Source organism: Hyla sarda, chromosome 9, assembly GCF_029499605.1.
Source record: "Hyla sarda isolate aHylSar1 chromosome 9, aHylSar1.hap1, whole genome shotgun sequence".
Classification (NCBI taxonomy): domain Eukaryota; kingdom Metazoa; phylum Chordata; class Amphibia; order Anura; family Hylidae; genus Hyla; species Hyla sarda.
The window spans coordinates 165852924-165879140 of NC_079197.1; the positions used below are offsets into that span (position 1 = coordinate 165852924).

At 45.4% G+C, this 26217-nt stretch overlaps 1 protein-coding gene across 1 annotated transcript in view; it reads left to right on the plus strand.

Moving 5' to 3' along the window:
• Positions 1-1890: 1890 nt before the first annotated feature.
• LOC130290873 (uncharacterized) overlaps positions 1891-26217 on the plus strand; it is a 53026-nt gene continuing 28699 nt past the window's right edge. Inside the window, exon 1 of the mRNA XM_056539044.1 lies at positions 1891-1944. Coding sequence (XP_056395019.1) covers positions 1926-1944 — 19 coding nt within the window. The 5' untranslated portion in view covers positions 1891-1925. The remainder of the gene's footprint in view (positions 1945-26217) is intronic.

Below are 26217 nucleotides of genomic sequence, written 5' to 3' on the forward strand. Positions count from 1 at the left end.
ACATTATGCTCTGATATCTATATTTTTGTAAAATTTAGATTGTGAATTACATTTAAGATTGAAATTTCGTATTTTTGTCCTTGTTTTATTAATTGATTTTAATTCCAGACGTATTCACTACATAAATAAATCATTCAAATTAAGAAAGCTTTCCGGCTGCTAATATAGGGCTCTTGGTGGGAGGGGTCCTGAAGTCTAATTACCTCCCATGCTTACTTACAAACTGTCATAGTGCTTACCTGCTATCTCCTCTAGAAGGAGCTCACTGCATGGAGTGTGGCTGGACTACATGTCCAAGGAATGATTACTGATATGTGTATGTGGCCAGGGCCGGCCTGGGGATTAAAACCAGCCCTGGAAATAACTGCAGACCAGCCCCACGTCAGCCACGCCTAGATTTATCCCTTTATAGTACACTAATTATATATATATATATTATTTTATTTTTTTATTTCCTCGATATATATTTCGAAGAAATAAATTGCTACTGTATTTCACTATGGGGAAGCAATTTATATATGTGTCAATTTTCCATGCATTATAATACTGAATATGTCTATATAAGTCATACATTTACCAAGTAACAATAGTATGGGAGGAAAGGAAATATTACCATCACACTGTAACTGACCAAGTCCTCTATACTTAGACTGATATTAACAATAATGGCACCATAAAAGGAGGAATATTATCACCATACATATTACCATCATACTGTTACTGACTAAATCCTGCATGCCAGTGTTTCCCAACCTTTTTCAGCTCGGGGCACCCCTCCAAAAAATATATATATATTTGCACGGGGCACCCTGACCGAAGTTGACGAGCAAAAAAAAAAAATAATAATGTTTAAAAAAAAAAGCTGCAATGCACACAAATTCCATTATCTATTTATCAGTGGGTATGTAGTTTAAAGTGCTGCTTTAGACAGCAACTCACATGTGACATCTTCTCTGATCAGCGTCGTTCATCTGGTCCGGACCGTCCTGACCATTTATTCCAGCCACAACTCTTCACCGTTAAACCTGCAAAACAAATCTATTAGGCTCCGCACTTAGCATTAGCCTCCAGATTCCCCTTTTAAAAGTGAAGAGGAAAACAGGGGCGTATAGGTGTAAAGGGGTAACAGAGGCGGTGTACATGGGAGACAGGTGTGTAGAGGAGTATACGGGGGAGACAGAGGGTTGTAGAGGAGTGTACATGGGTGACAGAGGGGTGTAGGGGTGTACATGGGTGACAAAGGGGTGTACATGGGTGACAGGGGTGTAGAGGAGTGTATATGGGTGACAGAGGGGTGTACATGGGAGACAGGTGTGTAGAGGAGTATACGGGGGAGACAGAGGGGTGTAGAGGAGTGTACATGGGTGACAGAGGGGTGTAGGGGTGTACATGGGTGACAGAGGGGTGTACATGGGAGACAGGTGTGTGGGAGTATATGGGGGTGACAGAGGGGTGTACATGGGTGAAAGAGGGAGGGACATGGGTGAGGGAGGGGGGGATGGATATGGGTGGGGGAGGGAGGGGGGGATGGATATGGTACAGTACCTTTAAGAACGCCATTTTTCTTCTCCGTTCTTCCCCAGGGCACCGACTCAGGGCTCCGGCAGGGCAATCATTCACGGCGCCGAAGGGGAATGCTGGGGCACGGGTCACTACACTGGCCCGACGCAGCTTCCGCATACTTCACCCTCTCTGGGCTGCAGCGGGAGGGAGAAGCTAAGGGACGCTGGGAGGCATAGGGGTTTGCTGAGGCCTATAACAGCAGCCCCTGATCATGTGACTCCGACTCCTCCATGTGACTGATCACATGACGGACCATCATGTGATCAGTCACATGGAGGAGTCGGAGTCACATGATCAGGGGCTGCTGACGGTGACATCATCGCAGGTCCTGCGGCGCCGGGTTGGAAATCACTGCGCTCTGGATGCGCAGGTACTGCTGGGGTGAGTGGTGGGGCTGGGAGCCTAGAACTCATAGCTCCGCCTCTCTGTGGCCGCTTCACACAAGGTCCTGACTTAGTGTCAGCACCTTGTGTGAGTGAGAAGCCACTGTGTGGCTGCACACGGGCCGGCCGGTGTAGTGCAGAAAACCGGCCCACTGTGCGGTCGGCCCACGGGGAATCTTCCCGGTATCCCGTTAGGCCAGTCCGGCCCTGCATGTGGCCTTTGCAGATGAAATGGAGCATTATATGGTGGAAATTGGTATGACTCTACATTCACTGTGTAATGCAGGCACCAAAGCTCTGTCCAAAAGCTGATTGGTGGAAGTGCCAAGTGTCAGACCCTCACTAATCAGATATTAATGGGTAGTCTTGAGAATATTCCAGTCCCAGAAAACTCCTTTAAAGAGTACCTCTCATGATCTTGTTAAATGTTATAATCCTCCCAATTCACTGCCCCCATCATGATAAACCACCCCCTGCCTTTATTTTTATTATTTGTTACTTTTATACCTTGATATTCCTCTGTATTTTCTGCTCAGTCAGATTCACAGGTGTCTCCCAATGTGCTCTGGACAAGTTAGGGAGACACCTATGGGGGATTAAAAAAAAAAAAAGTGTAAAAAATGTTTTTTTATAAAAGTTCATTAACCTATTAAAATTTTAAATCAGCCCCCTTTTCCCATTTTTTAATAAAATAATGTAATAAATAATAAAAAAAATCATATGTGATATTTTTGGTCACTTCATATACCATAAAAATATTAATAAAAAGCTATCAAAAAGTCCCATCAAAACAGAAATGGTACCTATAAAAACTACAGATGACGGCGCAAAAAATGAGCCCTCATACCACCCCGAATAAAGATAAGGTGTCATTTTTAGAAAAATATTGCACTGCGTAGAAACGGGAGCCCCCAAAAGTTACAAAATAGTGTTTTGTTTTTTTATTTCACCCCACAAATATATATATTTTTTTTTTCCGCAGGTTATATTCTAAAATAAGTGATGTAATTACAAAGTACAATTGGTGATGCAAAAAACAAGCCCTTATATGGGTCTGTAGGTGCAAAATTGAACGCGTTATGATTTTTAGAAAGGAAGGAGGAAAAAGCGAAAATGGGTCCTTAAGGTGAAAATAGGCCTAAGGGGTTAAAGGGTCTCCCCTTTAGATAAATTACCCCCGCAATCTCCTGAATTGAGCCTCATCTCTCACCTCTGGATGCTGCTTCCCCCTTCTGAGCTCTCCACAACACCAGCCCTCACCTTCAGAGATGGCCTTCTGGAGTTGAACAGTAACAGCCACAGGCTAAAATGGGGTCATCTATCTCTGAAGGTTAGGGCTGGTGTTGGGGAAAGCAGTGCCTAAAGGGGAGAGGAGGGACTACATTCAGGAGATTGTGTGGGGTCCAAGAGGTCGGAGCCCCCTTGATCAAGCACATCCCCTATCCTAAGGATAAGGAATAGGTTTATCTAAAGTAGAGTACTCTTTGAAAGGGGCACTCCGCCCCTAGACATCTTATCCCCTATCCAAAGGATAGGGGATAAGATGTCAGATTGCCGGGGTCCCACCGCTGGGGACCCCCAGCAATATAGCAAGCAGCACCCACCTGTAACTGCTTCCGGAAGCACTGGAGGTTCTATGGCTAATTCCTCCCGACCACGGGGAAGGAAGATTGTGACGTCACAACTCCGCCCCCGTGTGACATCACGCCCCGCCCCCTCAATGCAAGTCTATGGGAGGGGGCGTGACGGCCGTCACGCCCCCTCCCATAGACTTGCATTGAGGGGGCGGGGTGTGACATCACACCGGGACGGAGTCGGTTCATCGCGATCTTCCATGGTCGGGAGGAATTAGCCAGAGAACCTCCAGTGCTTCCGGAAGCAGTTACAGGTGGGGGCTGCTTGCTATATTGCCAGGGTCCCCAGCGGCGGGACCCCGGCGATCTGACATCTTATCCCCTATCCTTTGGATAGGGGATAAGATGTCTAGGGGCGAAGTACCCTTTTAAATATACAATTTGAATACTTCACAGTGATACATAGTAAATTAATTTCTATAAAATCACTACTAGGCACATTGTTTCAGTAATAACAGTATCTACTGTATCCTCAGGACCGCTCACTACTGCTTCAGGTCTGTGAACATTTTCCAAAAAATAAATGACGACGCACATCGGCTATTATTGTACGTACAATTGTAAACTAAATATTTAATAGCATGCGGACATCCTAGATGGCAGCCATCCCAGACACGCTTTAGAGGATAACATAATGTCTAACTAATCATTTAACCCTGGTTTTCTTAAAGCCAACTATTCTATGGTAGTATTATTCTATGACAGTATTATATAACACAAAAAAATTACCGGTATTATCTATGTATGATGACATGATGAGTACAGACAGATAGGTGGCGCTACACAGGAAATGATTATCTCTGCTTAATAACTAATCTGCCACAGAAAGACTTTGGCTGCCGATTGCATGTCAGGGGAGGACTATACAGGGGAACTGCCTTTTAGGGGGGCTGTAACTTGTTATGGATGTGAATGGTGTCTGGCCCTGTGGGCAGCGTGATTGGCTTTTGGAGCACTTTGTACTTGATAGATGTGTGACACATGTAAAAATGTTGTGGTATATCTTATCAGAAAAAAAACACCTCTTTCTGCAATGATAAATTCCATTTGGAGACTGATTAGCTCCCTGAAGTATCAGGTTACAGCTGCTCATAGAGGTCTATGTAGACAAGAGGGTGAAGAGGGGTGTGTCTGAAGAGAAAGTGTCTGTAGCCCGTAGTGAGTGTTATATCTCTTCTTAGTGCTGGGATTAAGTAACAAGAAAAAAGCAAAGTTGGGCCGTTGGTGGCGCTGGTCCTGATATAAAGAAAGCTCTGTAGACCCTTCTCAGTGTCTAAACGTGGTTTTATTAGCACAGAAAGCAACGTGTTTCTGGTCCGAACTGGACCCTTCGTCTGGCAGTGTGCACAGTCTGCCAGACGAAGGGTCCAGTTCGGACCAGAAACACGTTGCTTTCTGTGCTAATAAAACCACGTTTAGACACTGAGAAGGGTCTACAGAGCTTTCTTTATATCAGGACCAGCGCCACCAATGGCCCAACTTTGCTTTTTTCTTGTTACTTACACTGCTGGGACATCACCTTTGCTCCAGAGGACCGTGGCTGCAGACCTGAGACATCACCCAAGGCTATCATAGATGTTGTGCTCTCAGCACAACGAAAATAGGTGAGTGTTACAACTTAACCTGTTTTCATCTCACCTATAAACATCCTTCACTAGGGGCGCATATCCCTGTTTTTTTCTTCTTTCTTTTCTATAGTGCTGGGATTACACTGCTTAATACTGCTGTATAATGTCCTTCATTTTGCTGCTTCTGAGGGTGCTGTATAGAGATTTGGTGGAGAAGGATCCTCTCTTCTGGTGCACAATTGCCATATACAAGTTATATATGCATAAGAAACAGTAATATACATCATGTACACACATGGAATTTTATTTTGAAAAGTTAGCTGAAAGTGTGGACACGCTTTAAAGGGGTACTCCACTGGAAAACATTTTTGGTACCAGAAAGTTAAACAGATTTGTAAATTGCTTCTATTTAAAAAATCTTAATCGTTCCAGTACTTATCAAATATTGTATGCTCCACTGAAAGTTCTTTTCTTTTTGAATTTCCTTTCTGTCTGACCACAGTGCTCTCTGCTGACACCTCTGTCAATTTTAGGAACTGTCCGGAGCAGGATAGGTTTGCTGTGGGGATTTGCTCCTGCTCTGGACAGTTCCTAAAATGGACAGAGGTGTCAGCAGAGAGCACTGTGGCCAGTCAGAAAAGAAATTCAAAAATAAAAGAATTTCCTCTGTAGTATACAGCAGCTGATAAGTACTGTAAGGATTAAGATTTTTAAATAGAAGCAATTTACAAATCTGTTTACCTTTCTGGCATCAGTTGAGAGAAAGGCACCAGTGGAGTACCCCTTTAAACTTGAAACGTGTGGGTGAAGAAATTAAATGGGTTCCTACTAAAGGGTTTGTCCACAGGATAGGCAATAAGTATCTGATCGGGCAGGGTCCGGGTCTCATGTATGGTGCTTCCATACAAATGAATGGAAGGCATACTGTGTACAGCGCGCGCTCTCATTAAGAGACGGGGTCCCGTTCTGGAGATTGCGAGGGGTCCCAGCGGTCGGAGAGGGGATAAGATTATTTTCATCAGACAACCCCTTTACCTCAAATGATAGCCAGTGTGACCATAATAAAGTGCAAATCACTTAATTTACATAACATGACTAGTGTTGCTCGCGAATATTCGCAATGCAAATGTTATTCGCGAATATCGCATATTCGCGAATTCGCGAATATTCGCGAATATAGCACTTTATATTCGTAATTACGAATATTCGGATTTTATTTTTTTTTCCACAGTACACATCACAGTGATCATCCCTCTCTGCTTCCAGCTTGTGTGGTGTAAAGAAGGTTCTAATACTACTGTGTGAGATTGGCGTGCGAATTTTCGCTTCTGCAAATTTTTGGATATGATCATTTTCGCATACGCGAATTTTTGCATATGCTAATTTTCGCATATGCGAAAATATAACGGGAATATTACGAATATGGGAATTTAACGAATATATGACGAATATTCGTCCATATATTCGCGAAATATCGCGAATTCGAATATGGCCAATGCCGCTCAACACTAAACATGACGTTCTGGTGGTCCATCCATCCAAGGGTGCCAGACACTGGGTCCGGGAATGGAGTAAGTATTTCGGCCACTTGTCTATATAAATTCCATAGCTCTATCTCTGCCATTAAAACACGTAGGGCTGAGCAATATATAAAAAATTAGATATATTTATATGTGTATATATATATATATATATATATATATATACACATATATATCTATATATATATATATCTCTATATATATATATATATATATATATATATATATATCCATGGTAGAGGACAAAATGGCCAACATGTTTCAGACTTAGGGTCTGAAGTAGGCCATTTTGTCCTGTACCAGGACATTAGTTCTGTTTCTTCTTATTTTAATCCGCCCTACATGTTTGTAATACCATAAACAATGCTTTAGATTTTATATAGATGAGTGCCAGAGATACTTACCTCATTCTCTCTCAGTCAAGACCCGGTCCAGCACCATCTGAACCAGAGGAGAGATCACCGGAGCCGTGGATTGGTGAACATTGTTTTTCTCTTATATTTCACTGCCAGCCACTACCTGGCCGGTCACTGACTGCTCTCATACGAAGTCCACCTCTAATTTTCGGAAATAGCTGCAAGTAAGTGAGCTTGTAATAGTCTCCTCACTGCCTATGACATCACATAATACCACTTGCGTGACATGCAGCAATTCGAAGAAATCCTGGCTAGATATGTGTATATATATATATATATATATATATATATATATATATATATATATATATAATTCTAATGGCGCAGCACTCCAAAATAAAAGTGGTGATAATGAATATGGTGCCAGCGCCCCAAAACCTGATCAAGGTACCATCCAGATAAAAAATTCCCAGGGCGCAGCACTCCAAAAAAAAGGGTGTATTTATTCACACATGTCTGAACACACCAACGTTTCTGCTCCTATGGAGCAATTTTCAAGCCTGAAAGGCTTGAAAATGGCTCCATAGGAGCAGAAACGTTGGTGTGTTGAGACATGTGTGAATAAATACACCCCTTTTTTGGGAGTGCTGCGCCATTGGAATTTTTTATCTGAATGATACCTTGATCAGGTTTTGGGGCGCTGGCACCATATTCATTATTTGAACTGAGCAGTGATGCAGCTATTTTTGTATTTATATATATATATATATATATATATATATATATATATATATATATATGGTTTGTGGTGGTAAAGATGGAGGTTGCCATTCTGTCGGGGGCATGTCTGAGGGTGGGCTAGGGGTGTGGCTGGGCTTTGGACTCTAGCCCTGGGTCTTTTGAAGACCTAGCAATGCCCCTGCTCAGGGTAATACTGTACTTACTGTTAAGGTTTATGCCAGTCCCAGTCTCCTCTTTCCTCTGCCGATGGCACCACTTTGTTTTTAGGGTGATTTGTCCTGCCTACAGTGGTCTGGTTGGCCAATCAGGAAGCAGGGTTTTTTGGCCGTACAGGCAGCACTGGTGTTTCAAACTGCCTTAAAATGGCAACGTCTGGCCACACTAAGCATTTTCTCTTTGGGAAGTGGACTTCTGTATTGATGACTTCCTTCCTATTTTGACCTCGCCTCTGACCACTGATTTTGCCTGTGACGGACTCTCTTGGTTTGACCCTGTCTGTTTTGTCTCTGTCCCATCCTGTAATTCTGACTTCAGCCTGTTTTATCATTATTCTCTGGTTTCAAACTCTAACATTTTGTTGGTCTGACCACCCCTTCTCCTAAGCTAGGCCCTGTGCTCTTAACGTAGGGACTGTTACCCAGTTGGGGCTGCTATCAAGGGCGGACCGTCTTAGTAGGTAGGGACAGTGGTGTGGGTAAAGCTTAGGGCTGCAATATCCCCCCAGGCTACACACACTTTTTTTTCCAGAAATGTCAAAATCCCATTCCCATTCACTTTGACAGCTACCAACATGCATTCTACAGTATGCCAAACCTTCCATGTCTAATGGGGACCCAGCCTAGTATCTCTGGTGGTCCTAAATGATGTCCACTCGCTGGTGGAAAAGTGCTGCCATGGAGACCAGGTCTGCAGCAGACCGGTAGTAGATGCCTCTGCCTCGTGAGAGTGGAGTGTGATGTCAGTGCCAGCACCTGCAGGATGTGCTTTGATTCCACGGCTCGCTGGGGATCCACTCCGAACTGGATGCATATAATGGACCGGAGCGGCAAGAGCAACAGGATCGTCTCTGGACCGGACCAGCAAGACCACAGAAGTAAGTCCAGATAGATTTAAGTGCAAAGTGCAGTCAGTGATAGTCCGCAAACTGTCTAGACGCATTTCAGGGTATATGAATGGACCCTTTCTTCAGTAGTCAGACTACATGACTACTGAAGAAAGGGTCCATTCATATACCCTGAAACGCGTCTAGTCAGTTTGTGGACTATCACTGACCGCACTTGGCACTTAAATTCAATCTGGACTTACTTCTGTGGTCTTGCTGGTCCGGTCCGGAGACGACCCTGTTGATCTTGCCGCTCCGGTCCATAATTTACATCTAGTTTTGAGTGGATCCCCAGCGAGCCGTGGAATCAAAGCACATCCTGCAGGTGCTGGCACTGACACCACACGCCACCCTCACGAGGCAAAGGCATCTACTACCGGTCTGCTGCAGACCTGGTCTCCACGGCAGGACTTTTCCATCAGTGAGTGCCACCTCTGAAAGTGTCCATCCCCCACGCCTGCCAGCGCCGGGACTCGGAGGTAGCCCACGTGCAGTGACCATCCAAGTGCTAGATCCATCCAGCCTCACGGGAGTCTTCCGCTCTTAGGACCGGTAATGTACCACCAATCCAGCCTCACGGGAGTCCTCCGCTTTCAGGACCGGTAATGGACCACCAAGCTGCCTGTTATCTGTCCTGACACAGTGATACAGTGAAACCAGCAACTGTGAACTTTAATACTTTCTCAGTTTAACACCCCAAACATTGTTTCATTGTCAACCATTAAGAGGAACTTGTCACAATATTACATTATCATCTCTCCAGTGAAAAGGACTGATTTCTAAGAGACTTTCCGGCAATTCAAGGGTCTTTAACTCTTTCAGTCCATATCAGTATATTTTGCCTTCACTATTTCAGTGCAATTTGTCTGTAACTGTTCCAGTATAATAGTGAATTCTGTGATATTAATTAGTTACCAGTGATATCTATTTTAGGTCATTGTCTACTCCCCTTGTGAGGTGGAATATTTTATATTTTATATTAACTTTTTAATAAAATCTGTATATCCCATTATAATTGAAGCACGATCCTTGTTTCCTTCAATTGTATTCATATAGTTTACCTTCCTTGAGGTCTGGGTATTATTGTCTCTTTTTCTAATTTACAAATCTGTTTAACATTAAAAAAAAAGTTTTTCCTGGAGAACCCCTTTAAGGTATCAACAAAGAGATAAAAGGACCTGGATCCACAACACAAACCACTGGTAGCCAATCTTATATATTTCTTTTAATGCTTTAATATGATCTAACATCAGTCATGATGCTTTTTCAGACTGAACGTAGCCTCTTCCTTAAATGTGGAGGATATTTTGGAAACATTTTGAAAAAGGGCAAATTCTGCAATTTATTCAATTGTTTTTGTTTTGTTTTCTTTTTTTCAACTTTTGTTCTTTCTAATTTTTTTTTTTTTTTAATTTCTTAATTTTGCTTCAAAAAAAATTCCTGGAATTTTCACAGAATCCCAAAGTTCACAGGGGCCACTATTTTCTTCTATTGTATCTTTGTTTTGTGTTACCTAAAATATCCGCTTCTTACATAACCTGGTAATAAAGGTGTCCTGATTCAGCGCCCCAAGAAGATGACAGAGACAATTGTCTGTAAATATGGGAGGCAGAATGTTTACCTTGCTGTAAAGACTTAATTATTCCCGGGGATTATATATCATTTTCTGTGGTTTCCTTTATGAGAAGGCTTTGGAGACCTTACGTGAAATCATCAAACATCTGTTAACTCTTTACTGCCCTCAAAGGATGGAGGGATATAATATAGCCAAAAATACATTCATCTAGGTTAGAATATATGACTCTGCTGAATTATGTCTCCTGTTAGAAGCAAAGGACGTGTTGGCAAAATGCCCGGTAGTGGTGACCACATTTTATGGAGTAAGGATGTCTTATCATGTGGACACTGGGTCCCAAATGGCCAGGACTGGTGCAAGGTTTTTCCCCCCCATAGGCATAAGTTACTTTTACTGCCCTTTTGACTCCTCCCATTGATACGCCCCACCTTACTATGGGCATGACACACTGTAACAAACCACCTCATGTAATCTCCTTACTACAGGGATGACACACTGTAACAAACCACCTCATGTAATCTCCTTACTACGGGGATGACACACTGTAACAAACCACCTCATGTAATCTCCTTACTACTGGGGTGACACACTGTAACGAACCTCCTCCTCATAAAATCTCCTTACTACTGGGGTGACACACTGTAACAAACCTCCTCCTCATAAAATCTCCTTACTATGGTGATGACACACTGTAACAAATCACATCATGTAATCTCCTTACTACGGGGATGACACACTGTAACAAACCTCCTCCTCATGTAATCTCCTTACTACTGGGGTGACACACTATAACAAACCACCTCCTCATTTAATCTCCTTACTACTGGGGTGACACACTGTAACAAACCACCTCCTCATGTAATCTCCTTACTACTGGGGTGACACACTGTAACAAACCTCCTCCTCATGTAATCTCCTTACTATTAGGGTGACACACTGTAACAAACCCCCTCATGTAATCTCCTTAGTACTGGAGTGACACACTGTAACAAACCCCCTCCTCATGTAATCTCCTTACTACTGGGGTGACACACTGTAACACACCTCCTCCTCATGTAATCTCCTTACTACTGGGGTGACACACTGTAATAAACCCCCTCCTCATGTAATCTCCTTACTACTGGGGTGACACACTGTAACAAACCTCCTAATGTAATCTTCTTACTACTGGGGTGACACACTGTAACAAACCACCTCCTCATTTAATCTCTTTACTACTGGGGTGACACACTGTACCAAACCACCTCCTCATGTAATCTCCTTACTTACACACACTGTAACAAACCTCCTCCTCATGTAATCTCCTTACTATTAGGGTGACACACTGTTACAAACCCCCTCCTCATGTAATCTCCTTACTACTGGGGTGACACACTGTAACAAACCTCCTCCTCATGTAATCTCCTTACTACTGGGGTGACACACTGTAACAAACCTCCTCATGTAATTACCTTACTACTGGGGTGACACACTGTAACAAACCTCCTCATGTAATTACCTTACTACTGGGGTGACACACTGTTACAAACCTCCTCATGTAATTACCTTACTACTGGGGTGACACACTGTAACAAACCTCCTCCTCATGTAATCTCCTTACTACTGATGTGACACACTGTAACAAACCTCTTTCTCATGTAATCACCTTACTACTGGGGTGACACACTGTAACAAACCTCCTCCTTATTTAATCTTCTTACTATGGGGATGACACACTGTAACAAACCTCCTCATCATGAAATCTCCTTACTACGGTGATGACACACTGTAACAAACCTCCTCCTGATGTAATCTCCTTACTACTGGGGTGACACACTGTAACAAACCACCTCCTCATGTAATCTCCTTACAACTGGGGGGGACACACTGTAACAAACCACCTCCTCATTTAATCTCCTTACTACTGGGGTGACACACTGTAACAAACCTCCTCATGTCATCTCCTTACTACTGGGATGACCCACTGTAACAAACCCCCTCCTCATGTAATTTCCTTACTACTGGGGTGACACACTGTAACAAACCTCCTCCTCATGTAATCTCCTTACTATTGGGGTGACACACTGTAACAAACCCCCTTCTCATGTAATCTCCTTACTATTGGGGTGACACACTGTAACAAACCTCCTCCTCATGTAATCTCCTTACTACTGGGGTGACACACTGTAATAAACCTCCTCCCCATGTAATCTCCTTACTACTGGGGTGACACACTGTAACAAACCACCTCCTCATGTAATCTCCTTACTACTGGGGTGACACACTGTATCAAACCTCCTCCTCATGTAATCTCCTTACTACTGGGGTGACACACTGTCACAAACCTCCTCATGTAATCTCCTTACTACTGGGGTGACACACTGTCACAAACCCCCTCCTCATGTAATCACCTTACTACTGGGGTGACACACTGTAACAAACCTCCTCCTCATGTAATCTCTTTACTACTGGGGTGACACACTGTAACAAACCTCCTCCTAATATAATCTCCTTACTACTGGGGTGACACACTGTAACAAACCTCCTCATGTAATCTCCTTACTACTGGGGTGATACACTGTAACAAACCCCCTCCTCATGTAATCACCTTACCACTGGGGTGACACACTGTAACAATCTTCCTCCTCATGTAATCTTATTACTACTGGGGTGACACACTGTAACAAACCTCCTCCTAATGTAATCTCCTTACTACTGGGGTCACACACTGTAACAAACCTCTTCATGTAATCTCCTTACTACTGGGGTGATACACTGTAACAAACCCCCTCCTCATGTAATCACCTTACAACTGGGGTGACACACTGTAACAAACCTCCTCCTCATGTAATCTCCTTACTACTGGGGTGACACACTGTAACAAACCCCCTCCTCATGTAATCTCCTTACTACTGGGGTGATACACTGTAACAAACCTCCTCCTAATGTAATCTCCTTACTACTGGGGTGATACACTGTAAAAAATCCCCTCCTCATGTAATCACCTTACTACTGGGGTGACACCCTGTAACAAACCTCCTCCTCATGTAATCTCCTTACTACTGGGGTGACACACTGTAACAAACCTCCTCCTCATGTAATCTCCTTACTACTGGGGTGACACACTGTAACAAACCTCCTCATGTAATCTCCTTACTACTGGGGTGACACACTGTAACAAACCTACTCCTCATGTAATCTCCTTACTACTGGGGTGACACACTGTAACAAACCTCCTCCTCACTTAATTACCTTACTACTGGGGTGACACACTGTAACAAACCCACTTCTCATGTCATCACTACTGGGGAGGCAGCTTAGCGGCTGTCAGGACCTGGAGAAATAACTCTCTTGCAGAAGGCAGAACGGCGCCCCCATCAAGAGGGCGCTCTAGGCGGCTGACTATTTAGCCTATAGGTGGAGCCGCCCCTGCAAATGGCAGCTATGGCCAAATCCATCATTAAAACTGACTTTCCCTCCATGTGAAGGAAGCTTGACTTGGGTGCACCTCAAGGTTGTAAACAATTGTCCCATCCATTTGTGTATGAGAGTAGAGATGTAGTGGTGGTGACATGCGGCTAATGTTCCAATGGTCCTTAGGATAAATGTATGTGAGGATTAGATGGATTTATGGGCCATGAGTTGGGGGCCAAACACTGGAAGCCAGAAACCCCCACATACAGCCCATCAAAAAGCCTGAATCAATGCCGAATTCAGGGGATGTTACTAGACTGGCAGAGCAGGAATGTTAGAGGACCCCCTCCAGAATCTAGAAAGTCCTATGTGTCATACAGTGTTGCCGCCCTTAAAGGGGTATTCCACTGCTAGACATCTTATCCCCTATCCAAAGCATAGGGGATAAGATATCTGATCACGGGGGTCCCGCTGCTGTGGCTCCCACAACACCCGGTCTTTGGAACAAATGCCGGGTTTCTGCGGCAGTGGTTGTGATGTCATGGTCACGCCCCATCGGGATGTCACACCTCCTCCTTTCATGTCTACACCCCCCTCCCATAAACATGAATGGAGGGGGCGTGGTGCGATATCATGAGGGGGCGTGGCCATGACATCACGATCACAACCTCTGGCTCAGAGCGTTCTGAACAAAAGGTTCAGGACATGAAGTACCAGAGTGCCCCTTTAAAGCCATCCAAGGATTAAGATTGTCCATTATTCTAACCAGGGGTCAAGTCCTGGGGAAAAAAAAGTGTGGGAACTCACCCAAGATTTCCATTCAAGGGCTGGTCCTGCTAATAGGAATGGTGTTCCTGCTGTGGAAAAAGTGCAGGAACTCAGTTCCCACGTGTTCCTGCAGGACTTGAGCCCTGATTCTAACGCTGTACAACCATTGCTGCAGGCTGAGCAGGTGCTCCTCGGGAAGTAGAATATCCCCAAATACACTGCCTCGAAAGCTGAGGGTAGAAGTAACTTCTGAAAAAGAAAAAAAAGTTACCCAAGAGTCTCGCTGGACCAGGTGGTGACCTATATAGGAGAGAAGTGTATATATTGTCCTACTACAAACACTGACAGTGCACAACCACCTAATGTACCTGCTGAGAGTCATCATCATAAAGATAAAGCAATTTCTCCAATGATAGTGTCCACGAATGAATGAATTATAGTGTTTTATTCTTATGTTCTTCCATCTCAGACTCACCCTATGATAACCAAGGGAACATTGGGAAATAGAAAGGCAACCCAAAGAAGCCCGTAGTAAGCACTTCATCATTACAGCCTTCTGCTGTTTGGTGATCTGTCTATCCCTGTGTGTTTGGTGGTCTGTCTATCCCTGTGTGTTTGGTGGTCTGTCTATCCCTGTGTGTTTGGTGGTTTTTCGGTCCCTGTGTGTTTGGTGGTCTGTCTATCCCTGTGTGTTCGGTGGTCTGTCTATCCCTGTGTGTTTGGTGGTCTTTCGATCCCTGTGTGTTTGGTGGTCTTTCGGTCCCTGTGTGTTTGGTGGTCTGTCTATCCCTGTGTGTTTGGTGCTCTGTCTATCCCTGTGTGTTTGGTGGTTTTTCGGTCCCTGTGTGTTTGGTGGTCTTTCGATCCCTGTGTGTTTGGTGGTCTGTCGATCCCTGTGTGCTTGGTGGTCTTTCGATGCCTGTGTGTTTGGTGGTCTTTCGATCCCTGTGTGTTTGGTGGTCTTTCGATCCCTGTGTGTTTTGTGGTCTTTTGATCCCTGTGTGTTTGGTGGTCTGTCTATCCCTGTGTGTTTGGTGGTCTTTCGATCTCTGTGTGTTTTGTGGTTTTTTGATCCCTGTGTGTTTGGTGGTCTTTCGATCCCTGTGTGTTTGGTGGTCTTTCGATCGCTGTGTGTTTGGTGGTCTTTCGATCCCTGTGTGTTTGGTGGTCTTTCGATCCCTGTGTATTTTGTGGTCTTTTGATCCCTGTGTGTTTGGTGGTCTGTCTATCCCTGTGTGTTTGGTGGTCTTTTGATCGCTGTGTGTTTGGTGGTCTTTCGATCCCTGTGTGTTTGGTGGTCTGTCTATCCCTGTGTGTTTGGTGGTCTTTCGATCCGTGTGTGTTTGGTGGTCTGTCGATCCCTGTGTGTTTGGTGATCTGTCTATCCCTGTGTGTTTGGTGGTCTGTCTATCCCTGTGTGTTTGGTGGTCTGTCGATCCCTGTGTGTTTGGTGGTCTGTCGATCTTTGTGTGTTTGGTGGTCTGTCTATCCCTGTGTGTTTTGTGGTCATTTGATCCCTGTGTGTTTGGTGGTCTGTCTATCCCTGTGTGTTTTGTGGTCTTTCGATACCTGTTTGTTTGGTGGCCTTTTGATCCATGTGTGTTTGGTGGTCTTTTGATCCATGTGTGTTTGGTGGTCTTTTGATCCATGTGTGTTTGGTGGTCTTTGATCCATGTGTGTTTGGTGGTCTTTTGATCCATGTGTTTGGTGGACTTTTGATCCCTGTATCATGCTCTGTGCACTGGACATAACACAGTTGTTACGCCGAGCGCTCCGGGTCCCTGCTCCTCCCCGGAGCGCTCGCGGTTTTCTCCTCTCTACAGCGCCCCGGTCAGACCCGCTGACCGGGAGCACTGCACTGACACTCACGACGGGGATGCGATTCGCATAGCGGGACGCGCCCGCTCGTGAATCGCATCCCAAGTCACTTTCCTGTCCCGGTCCCCGGCTGTCACATTCTGGCGAGCAGCTCCGCTCTCTTTGGGGCGCGCGCGCGCCAGCTCTCTAAGATTTAAAGGGCCAGTGCACCAATGATTGGTGCCTGGCCCAATCAGTCTAATTAGCCTCCACCTGCTCCCTGCTCATATAACCTCACTTCCCCTTCCTGTCCTCGCCGGATCTTGTTGCCTTGTGCCAGAGAAAGCGTTTAGTGTATGTCCCAAGCCTGTGTTCTAGACCTTCTGCTGTTGCCCCGGACTGCGACCCTTGCTGCCTGCCCTGACCTTCTGCTACGTCCGACCTTGCTCCTGCCTTATCCTTTTGTACCGAGCCTGTCTCAGCAGTCAGAGAGGTTGAGCAGTTACCGGTGGATACGACCTGGTTTCTACCGCCGCAGCAAGACCATCCCGCATTGCGGCAGGCTCTGGTGAAATACCAGTAGCAACTTAGAACCGGTCCACCGGTACGGTCCACGCCAATCCCTCTCTGACACAGAGGATCCACCTCCAGCCAGCCGAATCATAACAGTAGATCCGGCCATGGATCCCACTGAGGTGCCGCTGCCAAGTCTCGCTGACCTACCCACGGTGGTCGCCCAGCAATCTCAGCAAATCGCCCAACAAGGACAGCAGCTGTCGCAGTTGACTGCCATGCTACAGCAACTTCTGTCACTGCTACAGCAGCAACCCTCTCCTCCGCCAGCTCCTGCACATCCTCCGCAGCGAGTGCCTGCTCCTAGCCTCCGCTTGTCCCTGCCGGACAAATTTGATGGGGACTCTAGACTCTGCCGTGGTTTCCTGTCTCAATGTTCCCTACATATGGAGATGTTGTCGGACCAATTTCCTACAGAACGGTCTAAGGTGGCTTTCGTAGTTAGTCTTCTGTCTGGAAAGGCCTTGTCTTGGGCCACACCGCTCTGGGACCGCAATGATCCTGCCTCAGCCACAGTCCAGTCCTTCTTCGCTGAATTCCGTAGTGTCTTCGAGGAGCCAGCCCGGGCCTCCTCTGCCGAGACTGCCCTGCTGAACCTAGTCCAAGGAACTTCTTCCGTAGGCGAATACGCCATCCAGTTTCGTACCCTTGCCTCAGAGCTAGCCTGGAACAATGAGGCCCTCTGCGCGACCTTCAAGAAAGGCTTATCTAGCAACATCAAAGATGTACTGGCCGCACGATAAATTCCAGCTAACCTGTCTGAACTTATCCTTTTGGCCACCCGCATCGACAAACGTTTTTCTGAAAGACACCAGGAGCTCCGCCAGGAAAAGGACTTTGATCTCTGGGCACCTCTCTCCCAGTATCCTTTGCAATCTACCCCTGTGCCTCCCGCCGAGGAGGCTATGCAAGTGGATCGGTCTCGCCTGACCCATGAAGAGAGGACTCGCCGCAGAGATAAAAATTTATGTCTGTACTGCGCTAGTACCGAACATTTCTTGGTGGACTGCTCTATTCGTCCTCCGCGTCTGGGAAACGCACGCACGCACCCTGTTCAAATGGTAGTGGCATCCCTTGGTGTGAATTCTGCTTCTCCACGTCTTACTGTGCCCGTGCGGATTGCTCCTTCTGCCAACTCCTCCTTCTCAGCTGTGGCCTTCTTGGACTCTGATTCTGCTGGAAATTTTATTCTGGCCTCTTTGGTTAATAGGTTCTGCATCCCGGTGACCCGTCTCGTCAAGCCGCTCTACATTTCTTCGGTCAACGGAGTAAAATTGGACTGCACTGTGCGTTACCGCACAGAACCCCTGCTTATGAGCATTGGACTGCATCACGAGAAAATTTAATTTTTTGTTCTGCCCAACTGCACCTCTGAAGTCCTCCTTGCTCTGCCATGGCTCCAACTTCATTCTCCCACCCTTGACTGGACCACCGGGGAGATCAAGAATTGGGGTCCTGCTTGTCACAAACGATGCCTCACATCTGCTCCTCATAGCCCCCTTCCTGGTAACACTCTGCCCCGTGACAAGCTTCACCCTCTGCCCCCCCTCCCCATTCCCACTTCTTCTGGATTGCCTGCCGCTGATGTTGCTTCCCAGGATTTCTTTTTTTTACGGAAGGAAACTCAAGAGTCGCCCCCTATGTTCTCGTCTCATTTGAAGGGACAAGGATACAAAAAGAGGGGGAGACCTAAGGGGGGGGTACTGTTACGCAGAGCGCTCCGGGTCCCTGCTCCTCTCCGGGAGCGCTCGCAGCGTTCTCCTCTCTGCAGCGCCCCGGTCAGACCCGCTGACCGGGAGCGCTGCACTGACACTCACGATGGGGATGCGATTCGCATAGCGGGACGCGCCCGCTCGCGAATCGCACCCCAAGTCACTTACCTGTCCCGGTCCCCGGCTGTCACGTTCTGGCACGCGCGGCTCCGCTCTCTAGGGCACGCGCGCGCCAGCTCTCTAAGATTTAAAGGGCCAGTGCACCAATGATTGGTGCCTGGCCCAATCAGTCTAATTAGCTTCCACCTGCTCCCTGCTCATATAACCTCACTTCCCCTTCCTGTCCTCGCCGGATCTTGTTGCCTTTTGCCAGAGAAAGCATTTAGTGTATGTCCAAAGCCTGTGTTCTAGACCTTCTGCTGTTGCCCCTGACTACGACCCTTGCTGCCTGCCCTGACCTTCTGCTACGTCCGACCTTGCTCTTGCCTTGTCCTTTTGTACCGCGCCTGTCTCAACAGTCAAAGAGGTTGAGCCGTTACCGGTGGATACGACCTGGTTGCTACCGCCGCAGCAAGACCTTCCCGCTTTGCGGCGGGCTCTGGTGAATACCAGTAGCAACTTAGAACCGGTCCACCGGTATGGTCCACGCCAATCCCTCTCTGACACAGAGGATCCACCTCCAGCCTGTCGAATCCTAACAATAGTGGATCAGTTTTGCCTACAACTACTACATGTTACATGCAAGTGTGGTAGAGGGTGTGAGATGCAGGGCAGATGGCATTAAACCCTTGTATTTGTGACGCCAGGGTGTGGTTTATTCTCAATACAATCCAAAGGTATACCGCTGGATCCTGGGTAAGGAATAGGGGGCAATAATAACTCTGATGCCAAGTTATGGACAACGGTAGCTTTACTGAGTGACAGATGGTACAGTCTATACAGTGTAGCCAGGCTCACAGAGGTGACCAGTGACTTCAGAGACCTTAAGGGCTTGCTGGGACTTGCAGTGGTTTTGGACAATTTAGTGCAGGCTACGTTGACTTGACAATAGATGGCAGTGACTGACTTGACTTGACTGGAGACAGACTAAGCTGTGACTTTATCTTACTTGTAGACTTGCAGCTTGTGGCTGCAGACTTGACTTGAGGCTCCTATGACTCCAGACTCTTAGGCTCGATTGCACCTCAGGAAAGACTCAGAAACTAAGAGAGAGAAGAGACTCCTCCCAGGGCTTTTATGGGGGAGACTCTGGTGGGGTCCCATTGGTCACCCTTAAATCACCTGATCACTGATACCTCCTGGGTAACAATCACATGACAACTCACATGACAACTGGTGATCACATGTTAACCTTTCTTAAAGATACAACATTCTTATATACATAACATAGGGAATAATATACAATTACAGTAGAACAGATACAGGGGGGGGGCAGGGGACACTGCAAGGAGGCTGCCTGACAGGACAGCAAGGGTACGGGGTAACAACTCTCATACTGGGCCACCACACAGGATTGTGAGGAATTAAATTTGTTCAATGTTGTATGGCCAAACCAGGAGTACAGACAAGTATAACCTATTCTGTAGACCTACTTGTAAAGGAATGGATGAGGATGTAACCAATAGGGGTTCCCATACTATCCCCTTTGGCTATGTTCTTGGGGTATTGTTACTTCTCTTTGTAGTATTACTCCTTGTATGCTATTATTCCCTTATGAAATTGTGATTTTATTATTTTGGAAGCATCTTGCAGGTTGTGAAAGTTTCCAGATCTTTGTAGGAATTAAGAAACTTCTGTCTGAAATACATGTTCCCTCAGATGGTAGCCATGTTGCTAGAGGTTATAACCAGGTCATGTAGCTACCGAGGCTTAGTTGGCGGTAGCTTAATAAAGACCACTCAGCGCATGCCTTCTCCAGCTAGGGGACAGTAGGTGGGCACTGCCATGGTTCTCCTCTTAATGCCTCACACTGTCATAATGCCCATCTTTGACCCAACCCCTGACACTTCTTTATATGTGTAGTGTTGTAAGCCTGAGTGCTATATACTTTATATCAAAGACTGATTAGAAACCCATCAGACCGCAACCTTTACCTAAACTTTCCATTGGGAACAGTTTTCTTGGTTACCTCTCATGGGATCTGTCGGTGTTGCAGCATATACAGCACTCAGTTATTGATCCCGCACCATGTGAATACACGGGTCGGGGATACTGTGAGTATCTGATTAATGGGGTCCGATCAATAGGACACCAAAGATCACAATGGAGCAGCAGTGCATATGATCGCCCACCTTTCCATTCATTCTCTATAGGACTTCCCTGTATTGATGAGTTCAGAGCTTATTTTCATAAGTCACAGAAATAATGAAGCGGCGGACAATCGTGTGTTTTCCATTCACCTGGTGGACAAGGTATCTTCTAATTGTGGTGTTTAGGGGGTGGATGTTATAATACACAGTACGTGACGCCAGGACAATGTTAACCTGCACAATAATGACCACGATGCAAGGTTACGGAAAACTATCTTTACTGAGGCAGGAATGTTGTTAAATTATTCACAGTACAGAGTTATGGAGAGGGAAGTGCAGAGTGAGCCCGGGAAGCCTGTTGCCTTGCTGGGATTTGTAGTTGCTGCAATTGGAGACTTTATACTGACTGAACATTATTTGTGCTTACTGCCAGGCTTGAACTTCACCTGAGCGATGGAGTTTTTCGTGGCTGCAGAATTTAGGTTTCTTCTCCTTAGGCCTCCTCTGACTTCTTCACACTGTTACTCAGCTCACACTGAGCTCTGCCCTCAGACATAGACTGACTGTCTCCTTCCCCCCTACTCCATATAAGGGCCAAAGTTGGGGGGGCTGCCATTGGGGCGTCAGAGTCACTCTGCAATGTTTCCATAAAGAGACAGTAACATAATTCATTATAATACAACAGGAAATTACACTTTGACTTTGGTATTTTTATGTATACACCAGTGACCTTGCGGTTTAATTAACATTATATTTTTATAATTTGAACATTTATGTTTATTGTTGTTTACATACTTTTTTAACCCCTTAAGGACTCAGCATTTTTCAGTTTTTGCATTTTCGTTTTTTCTTCCTTACCTTTTAAAAATCATAACCCTTTCAATTTTCCACCTAAAAATCCATATGAGGCTTATTTTTTGCACCACCAATTCTACTTTGTAATGACATCAGTCATTTTACCCAAAAATCTATGGCGAAATCCCCCAAAAAATCATTGTGCGACAAATGATTCTGCAACAAAGGATTTATTCTGTAGGTCCATACGATTAAAATGATACCCTACTTATATAGGTTTGATTTTGTCGTACTTCTGGAAAAAATCTACAAAACTACATGCAGGAAAATGTATTTGTTTAACCCCTTAAGGACCAAGCCCATTTTCGCCTTAAGGACCCGGCCCTTTTTTGCACATCTGACCACTGTCACTTTAAGTATTAATAACTCTGGGATGCTTTTACTCATGAATTTGATTCCGAGGCTGTTTTTTCGTGACATATTCTACTTAAACATAGCGGTAAAATTTGGTCGATACTTGCATCCTTTCTTGGAGAAAAATTCCAAAATTTCATGCAAATTTTGCAATTTTGCAATTTTCGAACTTTGAAGCTCTCTGCTTGTAAGGAAAATAGGCATTCCAAATAAATTATATTTTGATTCACATATACAATATGTCTACTTTATGCTTGCATCATAAAATTGACATGTTTTTACTTTTGGAAGACATCAGAGGGCTTCAAAGTTCAGCAGCAATTTTCAAATTTTTCACAACATTTTCTAAACCTGAATTTTTCAGGGACCAGTTCAGTTTTGACGTGGATTTGAAGGGCCTTCATATTAGAAATACCCCATAAATTACCCCATTATAAAAACTGCACCCCTCAACGTATTCAAAATGACATTCAGTAAGTGTGTTAACCCTTTAGGTATTTCACAGGAATAGCAGCAAAGTGAAGGAGAAAATTCAAAATCTGCATTTTTTACACTCGTATGTTCTTGTAGACCCAGTTTTTTAATCTTTATAAGGGGTAAAAGTAGAGAAATCCCCCAAAAATGTGTAACCCAATTTCTCTCGAGTAAGGAAATACCTCTTATGTGTTTGTCAAGTGTTCGGCGAGCGCAGTAGAGGGCTCAGAAGGGAAGGAGCAACTATGGGATTTTGGAGAGTGAATTTTTCTGAAATGGTTTTTGGGGGGCATGTCACATTTAGGAAGCCCCTATGATGCCAGAACAGCAAAAAAAAACTCACATGGCATACTATTTTGGAAACTACACCCCTCAAGGAACGTAACAAGGGGTCCAGTGAGCCTTAACACCACACAGGTGTTTGACGACTTTTCGTTAAAGTCGTATGTGTAAATGAAAAAATGTTTTTTCTCTGAAATGCTGTTTTTTTTCCCAAACTTACCACTTTTACAAGAGGGAATAGGAGACAATGCCCCCCAAAATTTGTAACCCTGTTTCTTCTGTGTATGGAAATACCCCATATGTGGATATAAAGTGCTCTGTGGGCAAACTACAATGCTCAGAAGAGAAGGAGCGCCATTGGGATTTTGGAGAGAGAATTTGTTTGGAATGAAGGTCGGGGGTCATGTGCTTTACAAAGCCCCCCGTGGTGCCAGAACAGTGAACTCCCCCCCCCCCCCCCCTCCACATGTGACCCTATTTCGGAAACTACACCCTTCAAGAAATGTAATAAGGGGTGCAGTGAGCATTTACACTAATTCTGGCCTTTTACAGATCTTTGGAACAGTGGGCTGTGCAAATGAAAAATTAGATTTTTCATTTTTGCGGACCACTGTTCAAAAAATCCGTCAGACACCTGTGGGGCGTAAATGCTCAATGTACCCCTTATTACATTGCGTGAGGGGTGTAGTTTTCAAAATGGGGTCACATGTGGGTGGTTTTTTTTTGTGTTTATGTCAGAACCGCTGTAACGATCAGCCACCCCTGTGGAAATCACCTCAAATGTACATGGCGCTTTCACTCCTGAGCCCTGTTATGCGCCCGCAGAACATTTCACACCCACATATGGAGAAATTGCGTTACAAATTTTGGGGGTCTTTTTTTCCTTTTACCTCTTGTGAAAATGAAAAGTATGGGGCAACCCCAGCATGTTAGTGTAAAAAATGTAAAAACATTTTTACAATGACAGCTGGAATAGACCCCAACTTCACCTTTTCATAAGGGGTAAAAGGAGAAAAAGACCCCAAAATTTGTTAGGCAATTTCTCCTGAGTACGAAAATACCCCATATGTGGCACTAAACTGTTTCCTTGAAATACGACAGGGCTCCGAAGTGAGAGAGCGCCATGCACATTTGAGGACTAAATAAGGGATTTGCATGAGGACGGAACCGGATGCAAGAATTACACTTGCCTCCGATACCAAAAATACCCTATGGCAGGGTTTCCCAAACAGGGTGCCTCCAGCTGTTGCAAAACTTCCAGCATGCCTGGAAAGTCAATCGCTGTCCGGCAATACTGCGAGTTGTCTTGCAACAGCTGGATTCTCCATTTTTGAAACAGTGTCATACGAGAAATGTTTTATTCTTATTTGGGGGGGGGTGAAGGGGGGCTGTGTAGGGGTATCGTGTAGGGGTATGTGTATATGTAGTGTTTTACTTTTTATTTTGTGTAATGTAGTATAGTGTAGTGTTTTTAGGGTACACTCACGCCGGGGTCTACAGCGAGCTTTCCGCTGAGAGTTTGAGCTGTGGCAGGAAACTTGCTGCATCACAAACTTGTATCATGAAGTTCGTTGTAGACCCCCGCCGTGTGAATGTACCCTGCACATTCACATGGGGGGGGGTCAAACCTCCAGCTGTTGCAAAACTACCACAACCAGCATGCCCTTTGGCTGTCCGTGCATGCTGGGGGTTGAAGTTATGCAACAGCTGAAGGCACACTGGTTGCAAAACACAGTTTTTTACTTAACTCAGTGTTTTGCAACCAGTGTGCCTCCAGCTGTTGCAGAACTACAACTCCCTGCATGTACAGTCTATCAGTGCTTGCTGGGAGTTGTAGTTTGAAACAGCTGGAGACACACTGGTTGCGAAACACTGAGTTAGGTAACAAACTTCGCAACCAGTGATCCTTCAGCCGTTGCAAAAACTACAACTCTCAGCATGCAGTGACAACTGAGGGCATGCTGGGACTTGTAGTTATGCAACAGCTGGAGGCATACTACTAACACTCCCAGCATGCCCTCTGGCTGGGGTTGTAGTTATGCAACAGCTGGAGGCACACTGGTTGCAAAACACTGAGTTTGTTACTTAACTCAGTGTTTCCCAAAAAGGGTGCCTCCAGCTGTTTCAAAACTACAACTCCCAGCATGCCCAGACCGCGGAAAGACATGTTGGGAGTTAGTTTTGCAACATCTGGAGGGTCACAGTTTGGTGACCACTGTGCACTGGTGTCCAAGCTGTAGCCCTTCAAATGTTGCAAAACTTCAACTCCAAGCATGCCCAGACTGTCCAGGAATGCTGGGAGTTGTAGTGCTGCAAAATCTGAAGGGCCACATGTTACAGAACTACAACTCCCAGCATGCCTGGACTGTCTGGGCAAGCTGGGAGTTTTAGTTTTGCAACAACTGTAAGAGCACAGTTTGGAGACCACTGCACAGTGGTCTCCAAACTTTGGGCCTCCAGATGTTGCAAACTAACAACTCCCAGCATGCCCAGACAGCCTTTGGCTTGCTGGGAGTTGTAATTTGGCAACTCCTGGAACGCAGCAGTGAAGATCACTTACCGCTGATCTTCACAGCTCCGTCCGCCGCTGCCTCCGCCGGTCCCGCGCTGTCTGTCCGGTACCGCCGCGGGTCCCGCTGCGATCGCTGGCCCCAGGACATGATCCCTGGTCCCGGGACATGATCGCTGGTCCCGGGACCCTCCGCCATCTTACCCCCGCTCTGCCCCGACATCCAGGGGCGGGCAGAGCGGGGATTTCACCTTTAACCTCCCGCCCCCTCCTGCCATTGGTCGCTAGTCCTAATGACCAATGGCAGGGGTTTAGGAGCGAGGTGTCCTAGGGACTCTGGCTATGGGGACCCACGTATACATAGGTACCATATAAGATGCGGTACCGGGACACCACAAACCCCCTTACTTAAGATAAGTCGGCCTCGACGTCTGTCCCCTGAGACAGAGGTACTAGGACTAGAACAGGATGCTGTAGAACAGGATGATCTGTACTTTTGCTATACATCCTAAGTAGTTTAAACACATTTACATTCTTTTGATACCTTTCCTAGTATCTGGATTAGGCTATTAGAAATCTATCTAGACATATAATGCTATCTAGACATTTAAAGCTATCTACACATTTAAAGCTATCTAGACATTTAAAGAAGCTATCTATACTTTAGTTTCTAGCTTCCTATACAACTTTATTAAACTTGTTATACATTTTGAAGCTTACTAGACAATTAAGCAGCTATCTAACATGTAGTTGCTAGCTCCTAAGACATTTTATTAGCTCTCTATAC